This window comes from Ascidia mentula, chromosome 2 (assembly GCF_947561715.1).
Source record: "Ascidia mentula chromosome 2, kaAscMent1.1, whole genome shotgun sequence".
NCBI classification, from domain to species: Eukaryota; Metazoa; Chordata; class Ascidiacea; order Phlebobranchia; family Ascidiidae; genus Ascidia; species Ascidia mentula.
Window position 1 is genome coordinate 8,627,881 of NC_138567.1, and position 21,542 is coordinate 8,649,422.

The window sequence follows — 21,542 nt, forward strand, 5'->3', positions numbered from 1 at the left end:
AATAAATCAAACAAGACATCAAAAAATAAGAGCTAGAACTTAAAGACGCTTTAGCGCGAGAAATCAAACATATGCTACATATAGCATACATACGTTAAACCGAAAATCCACGCGACCGTAAAACATAGCATGGAGTACGGGTCTCCATTGCATTGCGCGCCAATTCAGAGATATAAAAGAAATCTGGGTGATGAAATTGTGAAAAAAGGCCTGTACCTTTACTATCGACGTAAAACGGAATGTTAAAACGTCAAACCATGTTAAGAACACTTAATTTCAAGTTGCTGTTTTTTGTTACATTTCGCTTCTTGTCCCGTAAAAGGACAGTTTACAGGGTTTGCCAAATAAATTGTTAGACGAACGCTTGTCGCACGAAAACGAACGCATAGCACTCCTATGTACAACAATGCCAGGAAGAAATAACTAAATAAACTCCACGCCGTGGAAGCAAGAAACGTAAACCGAACGCAAATTGTGTAAACGACAAACTAAAAAGTTGGAAAACAAATAGATACCGTTGTTGTTGTGCCGCTGCAGCAGCTACAATCCGATTTAGAACCGTCGACGCTGGTTTCGCATGAGCGGGCGGTGGTTGCGAAACTCACCAACTGAGTGCTGCCACTCCCAACATTGGCGACAGTAATACTTGAAGCAATCCTTACGAAAAAAAACTTGTCAGTGACCTGCATTTGTTTAGTCAGGCATCACAAACCACCAAAGTGTAGGACTAACTCGCCCAAATTTATGGGTTAGCCTGGTACAATCCTAATGCGTTAGATTCTGTTATCACATACTAAATCGACTAAATTTATGGGTTAGCCTGGTACAATCCTAATGCGTTAGATTACGTGATCATATACACAGACATAGTATTACAGTCTTAGGCTGGTACAATCCTAATGCGTTTTATTATGTTATCATATACTAAATCGACTAAATTTATGGGTTAGCCTGGTACAATCCTAATGCGTTAGATTATGTTATCATATACACAGACATAGTATTACAGTCTTAGGCTGGTACAATCCTAATGCGTTTTATCATGTTATCATATACTTAGTATTACAGTTTTAATGGCTAATAACGACCTTTGGGGTTTATGGTAACTTACTGGCAGCTCCCTACAGAAGTATGGTCCCTGCAGCACTTGACACATGTTGCATAAAGCAGAGTCCTCCAGGTACGGGTCAATCTGAACTTTCTTCGTGAACTTTGGCGTGCGTATCTCCACAAACGCCGCGCGGACACCCTTCATGTAGCTCGAGTGCGTACTGAAAGTTACCCGACCGGAACCTGAGTGTAAACATTTTAACAAATCAAACATCCAATCAGATAGCTTGACATGGGTGGGTTTTAAGTGGACAATTAATGAGGTTGGCATAGTAGGAATATCACATTTGGTGTCGTCGTTAACTAAAGTACCTATATATTGATTTAATTAACGTTAGTTAAATGACCAACCGATTGGATATTTATATTTGTCAGTGTCGATTCCAGAATACACGACGTTGTCGAAGAGGTCGTTCATTACTTTGGCGAGTCCCTCCGCTGTGAGCATACCATGCAAAGCTCCAACGAATATTGTCTTGTTGGCGTCCAAACGTGCCGAAGGCACCCGCATGTAGTTGCTGTCTGATACTACCCATGGAATTATCTGGAATGATGACGGAGTGAATTATTATCTGCATGCGAGTAACGCCGTTGGAAGATCACAATTTGAAAAGTGCGAGGTCCAAACCATGTACAATAGTTGTAGTGGTTACAGTACCTGCACTTCCTTACTACGCATGCGGCGGCTCGAGAGACGGAAAAAGCACTCGTTGGTGGTTACGTCGTGCGTGCAGTTCAGTAAAAGACTCTTTATAGACTTGTCGCTTTCAAACAGCAAGTACACGTAACCAGCTGCAAAACATGCAAGCATTGTTTGTCTATTTGGTTGTTTAATACTACCGAGGTCCCTATATACCTCGCAGTGGATAACGCGGACCTTTCATGTCCTTTCCAGGCCACTCGACTCTAACCAGACCGTAAGGTTTGAACGTCATATGCAAGGCCGCTGTAAAAGAAGTGGCGCCCATGAAAACAGATATCAATAAGCGAAGGTTGAAACTGTTTTGTTTTATTTATATTCGTTTGCTTTGTACCTTCGGTTATGTCCCAAGGCACGCCACCCACGAACACTTTTGGCGAGTATGTGGGATTGAGGTGGTGGCGAATTGGTAGGTGTCCGCTCCATGTGCATGTAGCCTCACAAGTGGCTAAAAATCCGTGTTTAAACAACCAGTTACATAAGACAACACTACAATGAGGTCCAACTAACCAGCGGCCGAACGGTGAAGCCGAGCGTCATACTCCATCTTATCTGAAACCCCATACAACGCGGCAACATCCAGGAGCTGATCCGAAAATGTAATTGACGGGCCGACGTTCGGAACAAGGTTTGTGGCGAAGTTTTCCCTGGGCGTTGATGCTTCGATAATACTGCTGTTGGACCTTGCTACGTCATGCGTTCGTGCGTACATGTCAGGGTTGGTGCTGAAATGCAGGCCTTGGAGCCCGCTCTGTGCCAGACATTTTATCACCAATTTCAAAATTTATTTGTTTTGGAAAAACCTACCACTAGTTCAGATATCGAGGCTGGCTCCGATCCAGAAGAATTCAAGTAGCTGCTGTTGTTACTTAACGACGACAAATCAGCTGGATCTGGCGAAGATTGGCTGCTGCGTCCATCGCTTCTCGTCGAAAGCATGCTGCCATCCAACGAGACGCCTGACACAGTCATTGTTTTTATGAGCACAAAAGCCAACAACATAATTGCGTACATGTATAATCTACAATAAAATAATTATGTACATGTATAATCTACAATAAAAGAAACCTCACCGCGCATAGCATCTTTAAACACAACGGGATATGGATCTGAAGAAACGCTGCGTCGTGGCCCTTGAAGTTGCTCCAACAAGGTTTGAAAATCTTACACCACGAGCAGGTTATGAAATTAACTACTCGATGTATCTAAAAAGCAACTAAACTTACCCGAGCGGTAGGTAGGATGGCTTGCCAGGTGTCTTATTTTAGCATCAAACTCCAGTTTAGCTTGTTCGGCGTAATACTCATTCAACGCCTGCAGATCTGACTGAGTGTATTCTTTTTGCATCATCTGGGTTGCACTGTCCGCTGACATTGACCTCCGCAAGGTCAGCGCTGGGTTTTGAAGATTTTTTAAACGCTGCTGAATTTCAGCGTTTGCCTTACGTCCAGTGACTGTGGAAATGTCTCCACTCTGCTGTTTCATTAGCTTAGAAAGTGAATTTTGATCACTTTCTTTTGTGTCACTGATCTCCACAAACTTGTTTAATAAGTCGCTGATTTCCTTGTTCGGTTCTGTAAACAAAACGGTTCTGTTTCACGCGTTAGGTAAATACAACCGAACATAACGCGTTTTTATTGCGTCACAAAGAAAATTATCTATAGGCCTGACTGTCCTTTACATAAGACTACAGCGTATTTTAGAATTACCTTCAGCGGGCTTTTGAGCCTCCGTCTTGCTTGGAGATTCCGCCTGGGCCGACCAAGTTGTGTATGGTGTTGAGCACTGCAGCATTTCGGCCATGGCTTGATTTAAACAGAAAACAAGCGGAATTTAAATTGATTGTAATGCAAAGCATTAAAGGCAATTACCGGTGGCGTTGGATGTACCAGCCGAGCTGTCAATTCCTCTCAAATCGAGAGTGTTGCCCAACAAACTGTTCATGTTGCGAAACAGGTCGCCGTTGGAAGTTACAGCAGAACTCATTTTGATTTGAATCGGAGGTGATCAGCGATGCGTGACAGATTGCTTCGGCTTGGCCGCTTAGAGTACACTGCTTCTGTGCTGTTTGTTTCAAGTTAAAAGAACAGAATGGCTGTACCTGGCTTTTAAAGGAAGGGGCGGGGAGAACGCTCATCAAATTTGGAGGGAAACAGCAAAAAAGCATGCTCACGGCAGGTTTTGGCGCTCGCGGTCGAGTGCTGAAATGCAGCTGACGCACCTAACAGCTTCTGAGAGGAGCAACTTGGCTTGTGGGATGAAGTTTGCTGCAGCCCATAGATTGAAGGTAGATGGCAAGGCGTGTAAATGCATTGCTGTTGTTGCTTGTCACCTACTTACACCTTATTACATTGCCTGTTTTATCGGCCACGGGGCCCGAAAAAACGGATTTGGTAATCTTGCCAGTTTTCAAATCGTTGATTGGCATGACGTAAGGTTTCTGCTTCAAGGACACGGACTATGACGTCACAATCTAGCAACTGGAAAGAGTCTTGCTTTGGACTAAATACGCCGGTCGAATCATTTCAAGTTGGGTAAGTTGGAAACCTTGTATCTTAAACAGCGTGTTATCCGTGTACTACAGGACAAAAGAAAACATTTAAATAGATGCAAAAAATCTGCCATGCATGATGTAAAGAGCAGTTGCTAGTGGAAATTCAAACCTACGCGATATCGCGTGTCATGATACCCCTAATGTCTTTCTATTACCTTGTACTACACTCTGCGGGATAGCATTGCGTGTCGCATTGTGATGCATCGGTGTTGCGCCGACAGCAATTTGCAAGCGCGTGCCTCCAGTATCCAGCTATGATTTCCCGGCGAAAACAATGGCAACGGAAAGGCCAGACGGAAAAGTGATTTCGGAGATCATTACCTCTGCTGGTGCATACTACAATGTCAACATAGTCAGGTTCTTCTTTCTACAGTCTGACATTTATTTTCGTATATATAATAGTCATCCGTTTTCTCTTCTGGACGTCAGTATGCAGAACAACCCATGAACAAATTAGGGAGTAATTACTACTCACATAAAATAGGTTGTCAGTCCTTTTTGGACATAGCAAGGTACTTCAGATTTATAGCGATTACACGTATTAAGATCATTTAACGGACAAACGTCATCACTGTCGAAATGTTTGGCTCGAATTGGAGTTTAATCGTTGTTGTTATCTTGTGCTAAAACGTGCAATTATCTTGTACATCTCAAAAAAAAATTGTCGCAATATTAATAATCTGCATTTAACCTGTGCAGTAAGCAGTCCACTCTTGTATAGGATACACAGAGTTGTTTTTCAGACTTCGCTGTGATATGGACGGGAAACTGTAAGACGCGCGCAGTCCGGGCTGCAATCAACCTATTGTTCCTTGAGATTAAGATACGACGTCTTCCAGAACTCAACCATCCGCACGGGATATTTTGGCAAACAAACACATGATAAGAATTAGGGTTCTTATCAATCTGCTGGCGATCGCCGTCGAGAAACAACCAGGTGCAAATGGTGAAAGTCACGACATGACAGTTCAGCAAGGACATAGACAGGAAAGGTGTAGTGAAGTTTGGGAGTGATTTGATTCTTTGCAAAAATCATCGAATTTTGTTGATAGATAGGCAGTCATAAGTTTTGGTTAGGACAAAGGCAGTTTTTAGTTATGAGTATGTGGCTACGCAAGGAAGCCTAAGAACCTATTTGATATGTTTTGGTTAGGGTAAAGGCAGTTTTGGTTATGAAAATGAAGCCTAAGAACCTATTTGCAACAACCTAACGTCATTGCATTTACTTGACCTTTTTCAGAAATAGTTTCCAGTTTATTTCGCTAATAGTTTTTCCTGTGCTTTGTGAGCACTTTCGCGCTGGAAATATGCTGCTGGAAGACGCTTCTCACGACACAGTAATGTTGTCACCACTACAACCAACAACAAGACTTCAAACAATGCTTTGGGCCCCGCCACAAAATGTAAAAACAACTGAAAGCAATGAAATGTGTACAGTTGACACTAAAGGTAAGCAGAACATACTAACGTTATTATTTTATTATCTGAAACACTGTTTACAGTCATAGAAATCTTACATGTGAGATTTTTTACAGTGCATGCAGAGGTCTGACAGAATAATAACAAAATATGTGTTTCCGTTTAATGACGTGGTGTAACGACGTAGTGTTTTAATGGCGTAGTTATGGTTACAAACAGACAAGAAAATGCATCTGGTGATTTAGCCGACAATAAAATGTCCAAAATCCCTTCGAAAAAGACTTGTCAGAGGTAGAAAAACTACTCTTATTTGCCACTAGTGTGAGACATCTGCGTGGTGTCGGCCTTTGATTGGTGCTGACCCCCATGACTAACCAACTGAGTTATTGTTAATGGAACAAATTGGTGCCACCAAATGTCCAAATCTATTGTGTCGATCGGCCTTGTTTGTTTGTTAGTCGCCGAATATAGGCTAGACGGACGGCGTGGCACTGAGATAGCATCCACAAACGAATACTCGGACCGTTTAGTATTAAATGCAGATTGTAGTTATCTTATTTAAAGTACTATTTTTGATAACCGCATTAGTGTAGAACAGGTGAAATGCAACCCAGGTATATGTTTAAAATGGAAGTGAACGTAGGTTGCATTAAACAACGTTTTCGTGCGTTTTGTCTAAAAAGATGAAGTTCAGGCGTTTTGTTTCATTTATATTTGAGGCGGTTCCTTAAAAGAACTAAATATATCCGTTGAGAAGGTTCAGATTCCAAATTTTCTCAGTGGCAAAATGCGAATTTCATTTGATGAGAAGAAAAGTTTCCGAAAAATTACGATTAAGTTAGACTGCCCGCAGCGCGTTAATAACATCGATTAGTTTCGGAAAGCTGACTTTAGTTTTGAATCCTGTGTGACCCGAAAAGTTACAGATAATAAACAATCACTTTCCTAATTGAGTTGGCGACGGAAAATGTGATTTGCCCCTTTCCCCCACGCTGCCTTATTGACTTTCAACAAAGACAAATCGGATTAGCCGAAGCTTATTGTGTTTTATGGTTGAGGCGAAGCAACTTCTGTTTATTGGGTGGCACAGTTTCGCAAGATTAACCGCGAGACAAAAAAGTTTAACTTTCGACTAAAAGTACGGTTCCTTCGCCGACGCAATACACTCTCGCCGAATTCCCGGTGATGCCCAGCGCACGTCAGGTCCGCGAATCGATGACGATCGATTTGTAAATCTCGCGTCTGAAAGTGTTTCTAAAGTGTGCGGAGAGGTCGGGACCTCGCGATTCGCACCCCTCGGTATATGGGAGAGTGCGCATTGTTGTTTCCAAGTGGCCGAGAGTGGAAGGAGAGAAAGAGAGCGCTATTCATTGTGGTGAAGTCACTCGAAGCGTTAGGAGCATTTTGTGTTTTTGCCGGGACAACTGAATTTTAAATGATGCACTTTATATGGTGACCGCTGTGATGAATATGAAAGTGAACGTAGGCGGGTGGATATAAAGACAGGGCAATATTGGTACAAACTCAGAATTTAAACTAACCGTCCGGTTTCAGTTGAAGGTTATGTAGGCCAACGTGCAATGCAATGTAGTTAGCGTAAGTAACAATTTGGCTTCCGGGAAGTAATCTTGTGCTAAATTTGTACCACTTAAAAGTAAAGTAGTTGCTGTTAAAAGAAAGTAGATTTTCTACTGTGGATGAACGATTAGATTATTAGGATGAAACAGTGGCCATTTTGAATCGTATTGTAGAGCAGTTGATCAATGCGCAATATTAGGAATCTGAAACTGAACTTTTAATTGTGAAATGATGTCTCGCAAAATCCAAATAAAGATTATCGTCACATCTACCAAAAATGAGAAAAAAGCGCGACGGTCGCCTCATTTTTAAGTTTCTGTCTGGCGCATTTAGCGGCCCCACATGCTCGTAACGCTTTTGTGCGGAAGTTTGAGGTCCCTGGCAGCGCACAGGCGGGCGGTCGCATTTTACGCACGTCTGCATCGGCGTTCCAGTTACGGGACAATGGGCCAGGGCGCTACAGACAGAGTCGAGGGTTGCAATTAAAGGACGCCACTGAGCTATTATGCGAACGTTTAGTGAACATTTTAACACTGAATGCCGACAGTTTTCTTGGAACAATTGAACAAAACAAGGTCATTAAGCAGTTGTTTTGCTAGAGTGAAAGTTGGACTGCGTCGTAAGCTTCGCATAGTGGATTTTAGTGTATAGCGTACTCACATATAGAGTTTTGTTGTAATTAAAGCTTATTCTTTAATGCTTCAGCTATCACAAAACGTATAGGTTGCAAGTAGACAAATAGCTATCTGAGTTTTAACTTGTGTGTAATCATTGCACCTGTTACATTTAAAATGAGAGGTAAGTTGTGACGGTATAACTATTTTGTTTGTTGTGTTTTGTTTAGCTGAGTTTTCTTACTAGGTTTCGAAATGCTAAAAAAGTGTTTGCAAAATGGAATTTAGATTACACATCATAAACAACTCGCTTGAACATATGTTAGGCTTGGTATGCAATTAGGGTGTTTACGACCCATATTTTTGTTCTATTCTAAAATAAACTAATGCAATTCATCTTATTCGCAGGTCAGTTGAAACTGGTGCTTTGTGCCACCTCAACTAAACTTACACTGACCGTGCTCGGATTACGCTCCCTTCCACAGTCCTGTCTTTCACGCGATTCACCCACCTACGTGTATTTGAAGGTTGGTGAATTTTGGCCACTAAGCGTAGGTCACAGTTAACGAAAGTTACTAACGTGGATTCCTTACTGCAGGTGTCTCTATATCCCGATCAGGACAACCGCATACGTCACAAAACTGACGTCATGCCGGTAAGCAAGGATGCAGTAACTCTTCACGACAGTTTCTCATTGTAAGTACAACAGTTTGTGGTATATGAGCAAGCCAATAGTGTAGCATAATAATTTTTGGTATTGTAGCAACATTGGACGAAAGGAGTCCTGCCGACGATTGCTGATATCGGCTTGGTGTCGACACGAGAACAGATACAGTGGGGCGTCTACGTTTATCGGATGCATGAGCTTCGGAATACGAAAGTTGGTCGCTAAGCAGGAGGTGAGTGCACTTTATTCACTATCGCGTTTGGCCAAAATTGGCAATGCACTGCTCTGTGTAGGCTACCACTGTGGAATAGATTTATGAGGTATTCCGGTAGTCATTTAACCCATAATCCTCACTCCACAGGTTATGCAGGGGTGGTATTACTTCCTCAGCGAATCCTTGGGCCGCAAAAAACACCTTACGTCGAAGCACATTTGTGAAGGTACGAACAAGTGATTTTGCTGCTAAATAATAAATGTAATTGTGACTGGAATATTTTTTACGATAATTTTTTTTAATTACCCATACGTAAAATGGAATTAAATAATTTTTTTGCATTACAATTTCTGTCCATATAATGAAGTTTTTTTTCTATATAACCTAACAAACGTGTAAATCGAACACACAGACAAGTATCCCGAAAACTCGTTTCGAAGTTCAACTTTACACGTGCGCACAGTCAACATTTACCCGTCTGATGAATCGTCGTCGACCAACGATACTTCACGCAGTGTCAGCCGAGACAGACTCAACCTCGGGCTGCAGACGAACCAGGTGAATGCACTTTTGTATTGTAGTATCACTTTTAACCAGGGTTTATGCTTAATGTGGCCATTTTCCACACTGTTTCCATGTTGTGCACTGATTGAGATATAATTTATAAAGCGGTAGAAATAGTACCGGCGTAATCAATGTATTTAGTAAACAAAGATCAATCGTTGAACAACAAATCCTCTTGCAATAAACAAACGAAACTAATAACGTTCAAGCCCCAAAACTGTTTACCGTTGGTCGGAAATGTGAACAAAGAAACTATAATAAACAAGCTAACGCGAGATGTCCACTAATACCCATTTTCCACGTCATGCCAAGCGTAACAATGTATGAAAAGTTTATTCGACCCTGAGATAGAATGCCAGTGTGATAACCGTGAGAATGGAACCAGCACGTAGGTGTTGCGCATTAGGACTTTGGATCGAAAGCGACCGTCGCTGTCCCGTTAACCCCTGAGCAAGGTGTGAATCACGACCGTGCAAAGGTAATCCTTTAGACAAGGGATAATCCTCGCTTACACAGCGGCATTCGAACAGCGATTTAACGGCAATTATCAAAAGCGCTGGGGTCGCGACTTGGTGTGTTGACGCAATGGATTTCTTCCACTTTCTAAACCAGTAATGCGCCGACGCGGTAGTTTTTGATGTCACGGCGTATTACGCGGTTTTTATTGCCTCGCGAACGACAGTAAATGGTTGTAAATGATGCTGTTTGAGTTTCTAATGTGACATTTAAAACAGTTTTCAAACGATTGAATTTCGTTTCGTGGGCTTGTCATTTTGTTGCCAACTTTTGTTTTGTTGCTAACTTTTTTGTCTTACTCCGCTATCCCATGCACATACAATGCTAGAAAGGAACAAATGCGGTTGTGTTATGAACTACCAACATATAGTTCACTGCCCATTTAATATCCCAGCTACTTTTCTTCTTGAGTGCATAGAATGTAAAACTTTTGGGTAAATTCTTCAAGTTGGAAAAGAAAATGAACATTGCGTTGCCCCAACCCGTTTCTTAATTTGCATTTTACAGCTCCACCGACACATCTTTGAGAACTAGTCATTTTAATTCCGAAAAATTTGCATGTGTGTGCAAGATTTCCATTTGCATAGAGCGCTTGCTGAAACCACCCCAGTAACACCTTCGTTTTTTTTACCACAGCAACTTCGACGTTACGGCAAGAAACGAGTTTCGGGTGATCTTCCGGTGACCTCGAAAAGACCCAAATTGTCCAGACAGGAACACGGGTCAAACGTCACCCGACAACATCATTCCGAGCTCAAACCAGAGCCACACCATTTCACTGTGGGAATGGCGGTAGGCAAACGTTCTTCGGAGGTCATGAAAAACGGCTCCCAGCACTTTCGCCATACCTCCGGCCACACACCGACCGGCCGAAGACACGTTCGTCGCAAAAGCTATTCCTCAACCGACCTCAGTGTTTTGCACGAAGCATATCGGTCCCAATATACTGCGGCTTACTGCGTGGATGAAAACAGCACTAAGATGGGTGGAGAGGAACTTAGAAACGCCACCGCACTTACGACAGAAACCAGCACAGCGAAAATCGTCAAGCAACCCCACGCATCGCGCCAGAACGATAACTTCGTCATCGCCTCGCACGTGTCCAACCGATCCTCGAACGCCACGAGACGTCGAAAGCTCAACGACGCACAAGCGCCGACCAAGCGAAGCGTCAGTTGCTATGGCAACCCGGAACTGGAACTCTTTCCCGAGAACGTCATTGAGCAGGTGACACGGGATCTTTGCAAGGCCAAGAACGCCGGCCCAAAGTCGCACGATTTCCCCGATGTGGGATACCACAGCGAGACAACGTCCACATCGTCCGCTTGCTCCACGTCATCGGACATGGATTCGACATCGTCGTCGTCTGAGGAAGAGTGCCACCAAGTGGCGAAAGTTGTGGAAGCCCGACCGGTGTCGTTCGCGAAAAATTTACCTACAATTTCCGTGAAGAAGAGGGCGACTGATGCTGTTGCTGGGGTGGTGGGGAATGAAAGTCGGAAGACTGGCACCATGTAAGTTTTGCCCACAAGCTTATACAGTTAACTCATGGTTAACTCTGGTTTCATTATCACGTCATGTCACATATACACAGGCACGTAAAAGTACAGCTTATAGCAATGACAAAATGTTGTAACATTTTGAAGTAACAAACCCATTTATAATTCTCCAGACACAACCTGAAGACGTGGTTTAACCGGAAGCCCGACGCAATAGTTGACCAACCACAGCAGAGAAAAGTCGCAACCCCGACAAAATCGATGTCAACTGGTTGGTTGTTCAGATACAAATCGGCAGCCGACCATGCCATCTCACGACAGTTGAAAAGGTCAAACAGTCTTCGACACGACTACAAAAGGTAATTACACTCTTTCAACATGTGTTTTGCTTATAATGGTGTCTACTGCTGTTACGTTGCTTAATGAGTTTTTGGTTTAATTTACAATTGCTTTGTTTTATAGGAGCTGCGATTATTGCAGTTTTTCATCCAAACAACTCGCCGAAGTTCTTAAGAATAAAGGTATGTTGGTGACAGGACGCAAAAGAATCATACAACTTTCCGTCGAACATATGTTTAATTGTGCCTTTTTTTTAGCTGCTGTTGAGGCGTTCCGAGCTTTTCTCAAAGGAGAGTACAGCGAAGAAAACCTGGACTTCTGGTTGGAATGCGAAACGTACAAAACATCCAAGCCCAATCGGCGCCACAAGATGGCAAACAAGATATTTGAGCGGTTTATCCAAAGCGGATCCCCAAATGAGGTACAAAGGATCAAAAGATCAATGGAAAACTGTTTATTGCAATTCGGAAACTTAACGTTCTAAACCATTGTTTGATTTGCTTGCAGATTAACATTGACAATGAAACGCGCAAAGCGACGCAAGAGGGGATCTTATCAGCGGGCGGTGATACCTTTAGTGACGCTCAACAACGGATTTTTGATCTTATGTCTCGTGATTCGTTTCGACGATTCCAAATGTCCGAACTTCGCAAATGCAAATGTCGGCAAATAGGTTGAAGCTTTGTGGAAACTTTTCAACCGCTAGACGACGCAACAGAGTTTTCTATTGTCCTGTCCCCTTTGCATTGGTCTTGTGCAAATTGTATGTTCCATTTTTTCGTATTTTTTTCGCGTATTTTTTCGACCAGTAAAATTATTTTCGTTGAACAACAGTTGTTTGTTGTTAGTCTTCACAAACTTGCAATTCACCACATAGCCTTTATGTAAGGCCAACGAGACGTTTAACCACACTCAAAACAAGGTCACATCACGTAGAATCGTTGACATTAACTGTTCAACTTTATTCGTTCTATGCGTAACGAACATAGTACGAAAATATGACAATAAAGGAAACACTTGAATAAACTACAATTACGTGAATTTAGAGGCAAAGTCTTGAACAAAAGTAATGTGGAACTGAGGAAGGATGAGAATTTAAAAACTGCAGTTACAGAAACTTGCACAGACACGTTAGGTGTAATTTCGCGGTGACAATTTTGTACGAAAAGGGTTCTTAGCAGCGCATTTGTCCAAAGCGTTTTTTGACAAGCCGCCGACCAATGATTTATGTCCATTTCGCCGAAAATATACCAGACAAGTATGCGGTTCTATTTATGTCCCACCTGGTATACAGATATGACGTCAGTCATTAGTAGATCGAAAAGGTTCAGCGAGTTGTTTTCTTTTTGCTAATGCGACGATAATGGCCATAGAATTTGAGTTTGTGTCATACTGAGCGATTAAAACATATATTGATGACAATTCAAATACGCGCAGACTAACGAAAAGCTGATTTAATATAGCTCTCTTATACATATACAATAGGCAACAGTCGAACATATACCATAAAAATGTAAACAGCATTGTCGGTAAAAAAATTATTACGAGTGGTTCCGCCTGCTTATGAAATATTTCTGTAAATGTAGTTGTTTCTTTCTTTTCACTTCCCCACCTTTATAAGTGATTTGACGAGCAAACCCTTTTTGTTTTTCTGTCTGAAGGAGTTAGTCGGCGAAGGCGACCCTATCCCAAGGTCCAGTTTAAACATGCTGTGATCTGGAACCTCGCACGCTGTAAAAGTAACTCCTTTTTTAATGTGCTCCTCAAGTTAACCTTGGCGTGACTTTCTCCCACGGGCAGTTTTATGACGATAGGAATAAAATCAATGCCAAGTGCAACTAAAAGATTCATTGCTTATAATTCACTAATTTGCAAGGAATGATGCATTAATGGCAACAAAAGGCAAGAATTTTTAATCTGTTGGTGGAGATTACCTCAAGCTTTGTTAAATAAGAGAACTTACTAAATAGTCGTAGCGGTTTATGTTGCATTTATGGCACAAGTTTCATACATCTTAACTCAAAATACTTGTCTTCAATGATTAGGAAGCTCCCTTTTTTGCTGTTGATATTCACATACCTCCGTGTTGCAAATCGAAGAGTAGAAGATCGCTTGTGTTTGGGTGTTTCAACGCACTTTCTAGTGGTTTGAATTCTTTATCCAACGGCTTTCTCGTTTGGCCGTGAGGAAGCTTGATTAATGCTGAATAAAAGTAACACTTCTTGTCCCGATTGTAAACGTATACGAGCTTACATTTTTACACAAGGTATCCTTTTCTAAGAAGGAAACCGCAACTGATTGCCATGAAATGCTTCCATCTCGTCGTTGAATTCAACCGAAAAAACGTGATCTAACCTTCAGGACCACTGATGACCGCTTGGCCGTGGTTGACTTTCTTGTCCGCGTTTTTTCCCACCAGGTCAATGATAAAGTAGTTTTTCTGGAGTTGTTGTGCGGTAAATCCACGAAAAATAAACCTGTATTCCCACCTTTTATGAACAAAATAAATAAAATTGCACCTTTGTTTTCTGACTTAGCAGAACCAAGTGTTGGGAAAAATGATAGTGCTCTAGCATTTTAACGCCTGCTGCATGGAAACTTACATATCGCAATTTATATGGTATGTTTTGCCGTATATCGATTACTAATATAGGTTTGGTTGTAGACCTTGTCAGGCAGTTGCTTATTTGTCTTGTGATTCACGAGTTTAATTTTACCTTCACCAGCGCCATTGTTTGTCAGTGTGGCAAAACATATACTCTGATAATGCTACAGTATGCAAGTCAAACGGCATGCAAGTAATTAACCTGTACAAAATACCCTATACCTCGTTGAGCCCTTGTAGGTGACATATCGGTAGTAACCCTTCGCCGTTTGTGGATCGGATTCACCCGGTGTAATCATGTAGACAACAGCTCGACACTTTTCTGCTCTTTCCTTTTCACCATCGAACCCGTTGTTAAGGTATTTCCCTTTGACGACAGTCACCATCAACTCGGGAAGTCCCCTACCTTGTTTGTTGTCATCCCCCACGATGTTTTTCAATGCACCGAAAAGCGCGTTGTCTGTGTGGGGACTCACCACGCTTGAGCTAAAAGAAGTATAACACTACTGTATGTTTTACAATCGTTACCATTCCTTGACTTATAGCTCATGGTGTACGAAACATTCTTTTTTTATGATAAGCAATGTGGAGCCAATAATATGAATTGTGTAAGCTGCAGACAGATGGCCACTGTTTCGACCTAAAATCAGTACAGCTGGTGTGACTATAAGACGACTTTGCTGACCAAACGGCCAAGCAAAGTCTTCCACTTTGTGGTGACCATACAATCACCGTCATCCGTTTGGCACCAAAGCTTTGCTTGGCCGTAGTGTTTCCACCTTGTTTTCTCCGTAAGGTTGCACCTAGTTTGGTGCCTAACGGATGACGGTGATTGTATGGTCACCACAAAGTGGAAGACTTTGCTTGGCTTTTTGGTCAGCAAAGTCGTCTTATAGTCACACCAGCTGCACTGATGAGACCTTTTAGGTCGAAACAGTGGCCATCTGTCTGCAGCTTATACACAATTCTTTTTTTAGTTTGCCACTTCAAAAAATAACGCATTATTGTTGTATTTGTATTTTGGAAGTGGAGCAGTTAGTACATACGAAATCACGAATTCGTTCGACCACCGCTGGTATTTAATGAAGCTACTTACTTATCAAGTTCCTTGGCCTCGGCAGGATCTATTTCTATTCCAGTTGGTGAATATTGCAACGTCACTTTGACTTTCCGTGCCTGTAAACCAACGGCAATTTACGTCATCATGCGGCATTCCAATGAATTTTTGTTTATGTTACGGTTTTGTCACCTGAGTTTTTTGCCATTCTCGCTTCTTCCTCTTTTCTTCGCTTAGCTTTCGCAACTTTTCGTAGTAGTCCTGCAGGAAGGGGCTCATCTCGTCTTGGCCTATCGCCAATTTGTCACGTCGTTCTTTCTCTTCCTGTCGCCTGTTCCATGCTTGTGGATTTTGCTTTCGATACAACTCTGCTAGCTTTACGGTAAACAACAGCAAGTTTTTTAAACGACAAACAAATATGGACACGAAAAATGTATTGTATTCTTCCAACATATGAATTAATGAAAAACGGATCAATTGCATAAACATATGCACCAAGGGTCAGTCAATTGCATTAAAAAACAATCGTTTCATTTCTAAACCTAGTAGATCAGGCGTTTGTTTGTATTGTGCATGTCATGTTGTTAAATGCACCCACCGTAAAACTAATTAACTGATAGCCAGTAGCGGCTTATTAGAGCTCTGTCATTTTGTATAAGTTAGGTTTTCTAACTTGCTTGTAAGTGCCATGATTGTCGACAATACCTTAAGTAACGTTGGTTTTCCAGTTGGTCTAGACGTCGTGGCTTCCGACAGAATATTATCCAACTTCTTGATGCTCTTTTGAATTCGATCTTTCCAAGATTTACTCATTTTGTACTTTTAAAGCAAACACGTTCCTATTCCTTTGTCTACCTTGTTTATCCTGTATAGCGCCAACAATCAAACAATGGACGTTTCGAACTGATTTAACTGATTTTAATTTGTTTGTTCGATATGCTACCGCGTTTAAATACCTAAATTTGAACAAGTGCCGACGATTTCATCTAGCTTGAATTTTGTTTTTGGCCTCGGTGGTACATAAGGTGTATGATTAGTTCATCGTCATTTTATGTAAATATTTCATGAGCATTTATAGGTAAATCAGCATTTTAAAACTATACTTGCAGGCATCCGGCCTCTCATTCTACCCTTTTATATGTGACAGCGAAACTTGCTGAATGAGTCCGAACTCACACTAAACCGATTGCACACGAAACGAACGCGCACGAAAATACCATCCTTTGATCTCAGCTACCATCGTTATACGCCAGTTGAAATGTTGTCATGATGTCGCAAATCTTCTCGAATGATTGATTGCCACTAAAATAGGTTTAACTGTCGAGCTACTTGCGCCGTTGTCTCAAAACGTGACGATTGAAATGTTGATCTTGTGGCATTTATTCTCTTGTTATTAGCGAAATTCCTAGTACATAAGTGGTCTGGCAAGTACATAAAACACATACATGCGTAAAAGTTATGCAAATGTATTGTTTGAAAGCAAAATAGGTGGTTTCTTGTCCGGTGAGATGTTGTTTTGTTTCTAGGAATACGCGCGACAAATGAAAACGACCAAGACGCTTTTTTTGCATAGGCTAATAATAACAAGATGAACCGCGAAGATGTTGATGGCAAAGCTTTACCTAAAGAACTTAAAGGTTCTAAGGAGCCTCGTTTCGAGCTTTCACAGGCATCGCTTACCAAATTCAACAAAATATTGTCTTATTTTGTAAGAAAAGTGATATAAATAACACTCCAGTCTTCGACGACTAAAAATTTTAAACTTAGGAACAATTGTCTTGATAAATGATTATACATTGCAAGCGTGGATATTTCCAAGCGCGACGAACGAGAAACGTTTGTCAACTAAATACTGCCTAAAGTTTTTTTTATATTCTGCGGCCAAAACACAGTGCAAAAAAAAACAAAAACTAATTTCTTTGACTAAAATGCTCGACATTTTCTAATGCAAACTGAGTAGCTCGCTTAATGGCCTCCTATATAGCTTGATGTATTGTGGTCGTTTCTTCGGCCCTATTAAGCGTGGTCATTAGCACATCATTTACCTTGCCTCATCACGTCATGCCAAGTCACCCCAAAAGGCTCCGGGCCAATTATTTTTGCTACATGTCGAGTATTTTGCTATGGAAGTTGTTAAAACATTACATTTTCAATGTTATATTAATTTAGATGCTTGCATGGAGTAATGATCGGCTTGACGAATGTTTTCCAAGCGTTATCCTAATGTGGTTTTCTTCCACGAATTTTTGAGCACCTTTGCTCATGCTAGGATTAAGCGCAAGTGTGTAAAATAGTTACAAATTTAGGTTCAATTGATAGTAGATAAATCATCAACCCTTATGTATCCCCATAAAAAGAACCTAATTTTAGTTAGTCACCTGTGCGTATAACCCCTTTAACTTGCACATACCAACCCCGTTCGTCATTTGTCACCTGTCAGGCAGCAAAGGGTTTGGCCTTTAACCACCGCTGTGTGTACTTACTGTAATGAATACACACTATTTTACCGTGCATTTTAAACGCTATATACATTTAAGCTTATTAAACCTGTCCCACTCTTTTCGAACAACAATCGTCAACCAGCAGATGTTGTCACCAGTTTCCATCATGCACGTATATGGTTTAAAACCTAGAAGTGACATGTGATGCCATATCATTTTATCCGCACTGTGTATTCTACTTTTTCTTCCCGCAAACTTTAATTTAAAATTGGTTAAGGGAACGTTGACCTATTTTATGATACATGAAACAGCAACAAGGCGGCGCGATAATACTTGTGTACATCATACTGTCATTTTACATGCAAAAGGATTTTACACAATACCATTTTTACGCAAATTTACACATGAACACATAAAGCTTTTTCATCATTACAGGAGCATTTTGTACAGCGAAATTCGGTTTACGTCAATTTTGGTAAAAGGCTTGATTTTCTTTCCGGAAGTGGCGAACAGCTCTTTAGCGCACCCTTGCGGATGATATTTTTCTTTTGTCCCTTGTCCAAGGCTAGATCGCGTATCAACCGTGATCCCAGCGAAACTTCCGTGGTTTCTGCAACGATTGCAACGCAATCATAATTCATTATCGTAAATATTAGGGTGGTTAAGTTGTTTAATCGTATTGGAATCGCTTCTAGGCTTCGTTTAAGGGCCTGACGTATTTAAACAGCTGAAAGAAAAACATTACTAGCTTTTCAGTGGAAAATACAGCACTGTATATGGTTCATTGTATATTGCAAGTTTTCTATGTTCTTGCCAATGAAAAATCTACACTGATATTACTGGTACGGTATATTTACGCATATTTTCGTTAGCAGTGGATAATTGGTTTTACATTATCGTCAGCCTGAGAATTTCCCACCTTCAACATCCGTTAATTCGAATGTGACAGAATGGTCTGTGTCCTGGTGATCAAGCGCCTTCGAAAGTAGACGTTTCTCTTTTTCCATTGCGTACCGATGCTGGTCATTGCTCATGATTTTAGCTATAATAAAATAAAACAGTCATAAACACATTAACCACTTAATTGCTTGAAACAAAATGCTCAAAAAAAGTCCTGATGTAGGCTACAAACAATCTGAATATTTCATGAAGATAAGAATCGTTTCAACGATTTGTTTAAAGTGATTCTGAATTCTAAGGATTATTTACCGTCGTCTCCGCAAATAAACGCCTGACCGAGAGTCAACTTCTTGGCAGCGTTCTGACCCTCAACTTCCAACACAAAGTATCTCTTGAGCAAATCAGATCTCGAAGCATCCTTGATTATGAAGCTGTGATCTAATCTGGATATGGATGATATTTCATAATTGATCATTAAGATTTAGGTCTTATATCAGAAAGAATAAGACAAAGCAGTCAATCTCAGGGAGAATTAAAGTGTTCTCTTTATTGTAAAAGTCTATCGTTCTGTAAATGAATCCAGTTAACCGAAATGGCTTTGTATATCTGTAACAAATTTCAATTACAATTTTTCATACACATTTTTGTAAAGAATATTTAGTTACCCTAATTCAATAACACCAGCCATCTAGCAAACCATTTAGTCACATGAAACTTCTATTTAAAATAAATCATATAGAAATAACTGTTATTTACTACATGTAACTACATCACAAAACATGTCATCATACTTGGTTGTTCCTGTCAAAGTGAGAAAACGAAAACTGCTTCTTCGAACTGTTTCCCTTTTATTGTGGTCTGGAAAGACGAACAGCTTGACACGACACTTTTCCATTATGTCCTCATCGTCCGCAATGCCGTTGTGCATGTTCAACGCTGTGGTAACCGTTATCATCAGGTCGCAAACATCGTCGGAATTGCGACGACCCTGGTTGGTTTGGAATTGAAACACGCTGCTCTCCCGAGCTTCGGAGCTGTAGAAAAATTCTCAGCTAAATCTTATTTCAACAGGTAGAGAAAATGTATTGGTTAAGAAATTAATACAAAGTCAAGTTCATGGTGGACCGATAGACAGCATTGACAACTACTATATCTTTCTTCTCCTATAATTATTCTGTATATCCAGTGTGTATTTATTTACCTTTCGCTGGAAGTGGCCATGTTCTGAAACACTTTTTCTGATGTTCCTGGTTTACAGCAATGAATGTAAACAATAATCTTGCGCGGCTGTAAAACAATGCTATGAAGTGCTTATATATACACAACATTGTGGATCTTTGTTCATAAAAGCAGTGCAAGCCATGCACATTATTGTTCTGCTTCAAATGTGTGGGGGCTATAGAATTGAACAATCACATGTGACTGTATTAGAATGCTGTCTGGTTTCTCTGGCATGTTTCAATAAAATTTACACAACACCGATAAAGGATACCATTTTTTTATACTTTTCCCACCTCCAGTTTTCGTAGTTGCTCCACCTGAAGGCTCTGCTTTCTCTCATTGGACGCCTTCTCGTTGTATCTGCGAACAAACGAGCCAGCCTTGGCCTTTCCCAGCAGCTCCTCGGATCGCTTTTGTCTGTCTTGTTGTTGGTCGCGGTATTTCTTGGAGAACTTCTTGCGAAAGAGCTCTGTCTGTTCCAGCAAAGTGAGAGGCTTGCTGGTGGGAGTCTCGATGTTGCCAGTGGAGAAACGCCTCACGTTGTCCTCCTGCATCACAGTGAGCAACGGCCCCTCAGCCTGCTGTGTTTGTCTACGGTGCGGTGCACCTCTACCATAGGATGCTGTACTTTTGTTATGGGTTGCAGACATTGTTAAACTCTACACTTAGTGGACAACACCAAGAGTTTCACGTATTTGCTGTGAGACTGCAAAAATACTGTTTGATTTGCCAACATGTTGGAAAAAATTTTTATTGATGCACAAACCTTCCGCTAAAATATGTTACCAAGCCTATACAAACTGACTGTGTCGCACAAACATATATAAAAACTCAATAAAACTGATTGGCTAAAAGACTTTTTTTTATTTATTTATTACACGAGCGAGAGCTTCTGATGGTGGCACTACACCCAACAAAATCTTGCTGCCTAATATAAAGCGTCGCTTTCGCTGTTTACAGTTTCAGAGCGCAAGGTAGAAATGTGTGCCAAAACACGAAGAACATCAGCACTTGTTGGTGCACAGACTTATGACATCCATTAGGCTTGCTACACCGCACGTTGAAACACTTGACAGCTTCCCGTATCGGCCAGATGCGTGATTACGTGCATGCACAGGAATCGCTGGTGTCGCATTGTCGATCAGTGCGAAATATTTTGTCTAACGTCGGTTTGCTGGTACCGCGTTTTGCGAATTCCGTCCATCAAAATTTGTTTTTTGACTCAAATTTCGGGTACATGATGGCGTTTAACTCAAATTTCGGGTACATGATGAACATGTCATGTAAATTCAACAAACGGACGTTATGTAAGCGACAAAGATAGGGGACGTCCTTCCGGCACTGACTGCGTAACTCTATACGTTTGGTTTCTAAAATAAAAAAATGTCCCAAAATAATTGTCGTGACTCAAGAGGTTGGTCGTTTTTAATTGATCGGCATCCGCGTATTGAACTAGGAAGCACTTGCTCGTTTCCTTTTTAAAAGCAAGAGACCTTTCACTGTTTCTTGCTATCAATACCTCGTACTCACGTCAACAGCAGCGC

At 41.1% G+C, this 21,542-nt stretch overlaps 4 protein-coding genes across 4 annotated transcripts; 1 reads left to right on the forward strand and 3 right to left on the reverse strand.

The window, feature by feature from the left end:
* Positions 1 to 552: 552 nt before the first annotated feature.
* Positions 553 to 3,796, reverse strand: LOC145888715 (cytoplasmic polyadenylation element-binding protein 1-like). Its single transcript, XM_082979537.1, has 12 exons — positions 3,682 to 3,796; positions 3,520 to 3,615; positions 3,037 to 3,384; positions 2,884 to 2,973; positions 2,618 to 2,769; positions 2,321 to 2,561; positions 2,145 to 2,258; positions 1,967 to 2,056; positions 1,769 to 1,902; positions 1,462 to 1,654; positions 1,112 to 1,293; positions 553 to 657 (listed from the first exon to the last, which is right to left on the reverse strand). The coding sequence occupies exons 1-12, from the start codon at positions 3,794 to 3,796 to the stop codon at positions 553 to 555; spliced, it is 1,860 nt and encodes a 619-aa protein (XP_082835663.1).
* A 4,268-nt stretch (positions 3,797 to 8,064) lies between these two features.
* Positions 8,065 to 12,540, forward strand: LOC145889292 (uncharacterized). The gene is made up of 11 exons (XM_082980228.1): positions 8,065 to 8,159; positions 8,384 to 8,502; positions 8,574 to 8,671; positions 8,739 to 8,874; positions 9,004 to 9,082; positions 9,269 to 9,430; positions 10,577 to 11,450; positions 11,609 to 11,794; positions 11,898 to 11,956; positions 12,032 to 12,195; positions 12,282 to 12,540. The coding sequence occupies exons 1-11, from the start codon at positions 8,153 to 8,155 to the stop codon at positions 12,450 to 12,452; spliced, it is 2,055 nt and encodes a 684-aa protein (XP_082836354.1). The 5' UTR covers positions 8,065 to 8,152; the 3' UTR covers positions 12,453 to 12,540.
* A 311-nt stretch (positions 12,541 to 12,851) lies between these two features.
* Positions 12,852 to 16,414, reverse strand: LOC145889747 (uncharacterized). The gene is made up of 7 exons (XM_082980767.1): positions 16,142 to 16,414; positions 15,629 to 15,811; positions 15,476 to 15,555; positions 14,602 to 14,865; positions 14,130 to 14,263; positions 13,854 to 13,976; positions 12,852 to 13,505 (listed from the first exon to the last, which is right to left on the reverse strand). Exons 1-7 carry the CDS (start codon positions 16,247 to 16,249, stop codon positions 13,375 to 13,377), a joined length of 1,023 nt encoding a protein of 340 aa, XP_082836893.1. The 5' UTR covers positions 16,250 to 16,414; the 3' UTR covers positions 12,852 to 13,374.
* A 1,789-nt stretch (positions 16,415 to 18,203) lies between these two features.
* On the reverse strand, positions 18,204 to 20,697 carry LOC145889788 (uncharacterized). The gene is made up of 6 exons (XM_082980819.1): positions 20,292 to 20,697; positions 19,979 to 20,064; positions 19,569 to 19,811; positions 19,087 to 19,220; positions 18,797 to 18,919; positions 18,204 to 18,487 (listed from the first exon to the last, which is right to left on the reverse strand). Exons 1-6 carry the CDS (start codon positions 20,646 to 20,648, stop codon positions 18,339 to 18,341), a joined length of 1,092 nt encoding a protein of 363 aa, XP_082836945.1. The 5' UTR covers positions 20,649 to 20,697; the 3' UTR covers positions 18,204 to 18,338.
* Between the last annotated feature and the right edge of the window lie 845 nt (positions 20,698 to 21,542).

Coding starts and splice junctions, on each gene's coding strand:
- LOC145888715 (XM_082979537.1), bottom strand. CDS start 3,796: ATGAGTTCTGCTGTAACTTCCAACGGCGACCTGTTTCGCAACATGAAC. Junction 2,562..2,617: donor CCTCGATATCTGAACTAGTG/GTAGGTTTTTCC, acceptor TGTCTGGCACAG/AGCGGGCTCCAAGGCCTGCA. Junction 658..1,111: donor ACTTCTGTAGGGAGCTGCCA/GTAAGTTACCAT, acceptor TTTTTTCGTAAG/GATTGCTTCAAGTATTACTG.
- LOC145889292 (XM_082980228.1), top strand. Junction 8,503..8,573: donor CCACCTACGTGTATTTGAAG/GTTGGTGAATTT, acceptor TCCTTACTGCAG/GTGTCTCTATATCCCGATCA. Junction 12,196..12,281: donor AAAGCGGATCCCCAAATGAG/GTACAAAGGATC, acceptor ATTTGCTTGCAG/ATTAACATTGACAATGAAAC.
- LOC145889747 (XM_082980767.1), bottom strand. CDS start 16,249: ATGAGTAAATCTTGGAAAGATCGAATTCAAAAGAGCATCAAGAAGTTG. Junction 14,866..15,475: donor GAGGCCAAGGAACTTGATAA/GTAAGTAGCTTC, acceptor TACTTCTTTTAG/CTCAAGCGTGGTGAGTCCCC. Junction 13,977..14,129: donor GGTCATCAGTGGTCCTGAAG/GTTAGATCACGT, acceptor ACTTTTATTCAG/CATTAATCAAGCTTCCTCAC.
- LOC145889788 (XM_082980819.1), bottom strand. CDS start 20,648: ATGTCTGCAACCCATAACAAAAGTACAGCATCCTATGGTAGAGGTGCA. Junction 19,221..19,568: donor ACTTTGACAGGAACAACCAA/GTATGATGACAT, acceptor ATCCATATCCAG/ATTAGATCACAGCTTCATAA. Junction 18,488..18,796: donor CGAATTAACGGATGTTGAAG/GTGGGAAATTCT, acceptor CAATCGTTGCAG/AAACCACGGAAGTTTCGCTG.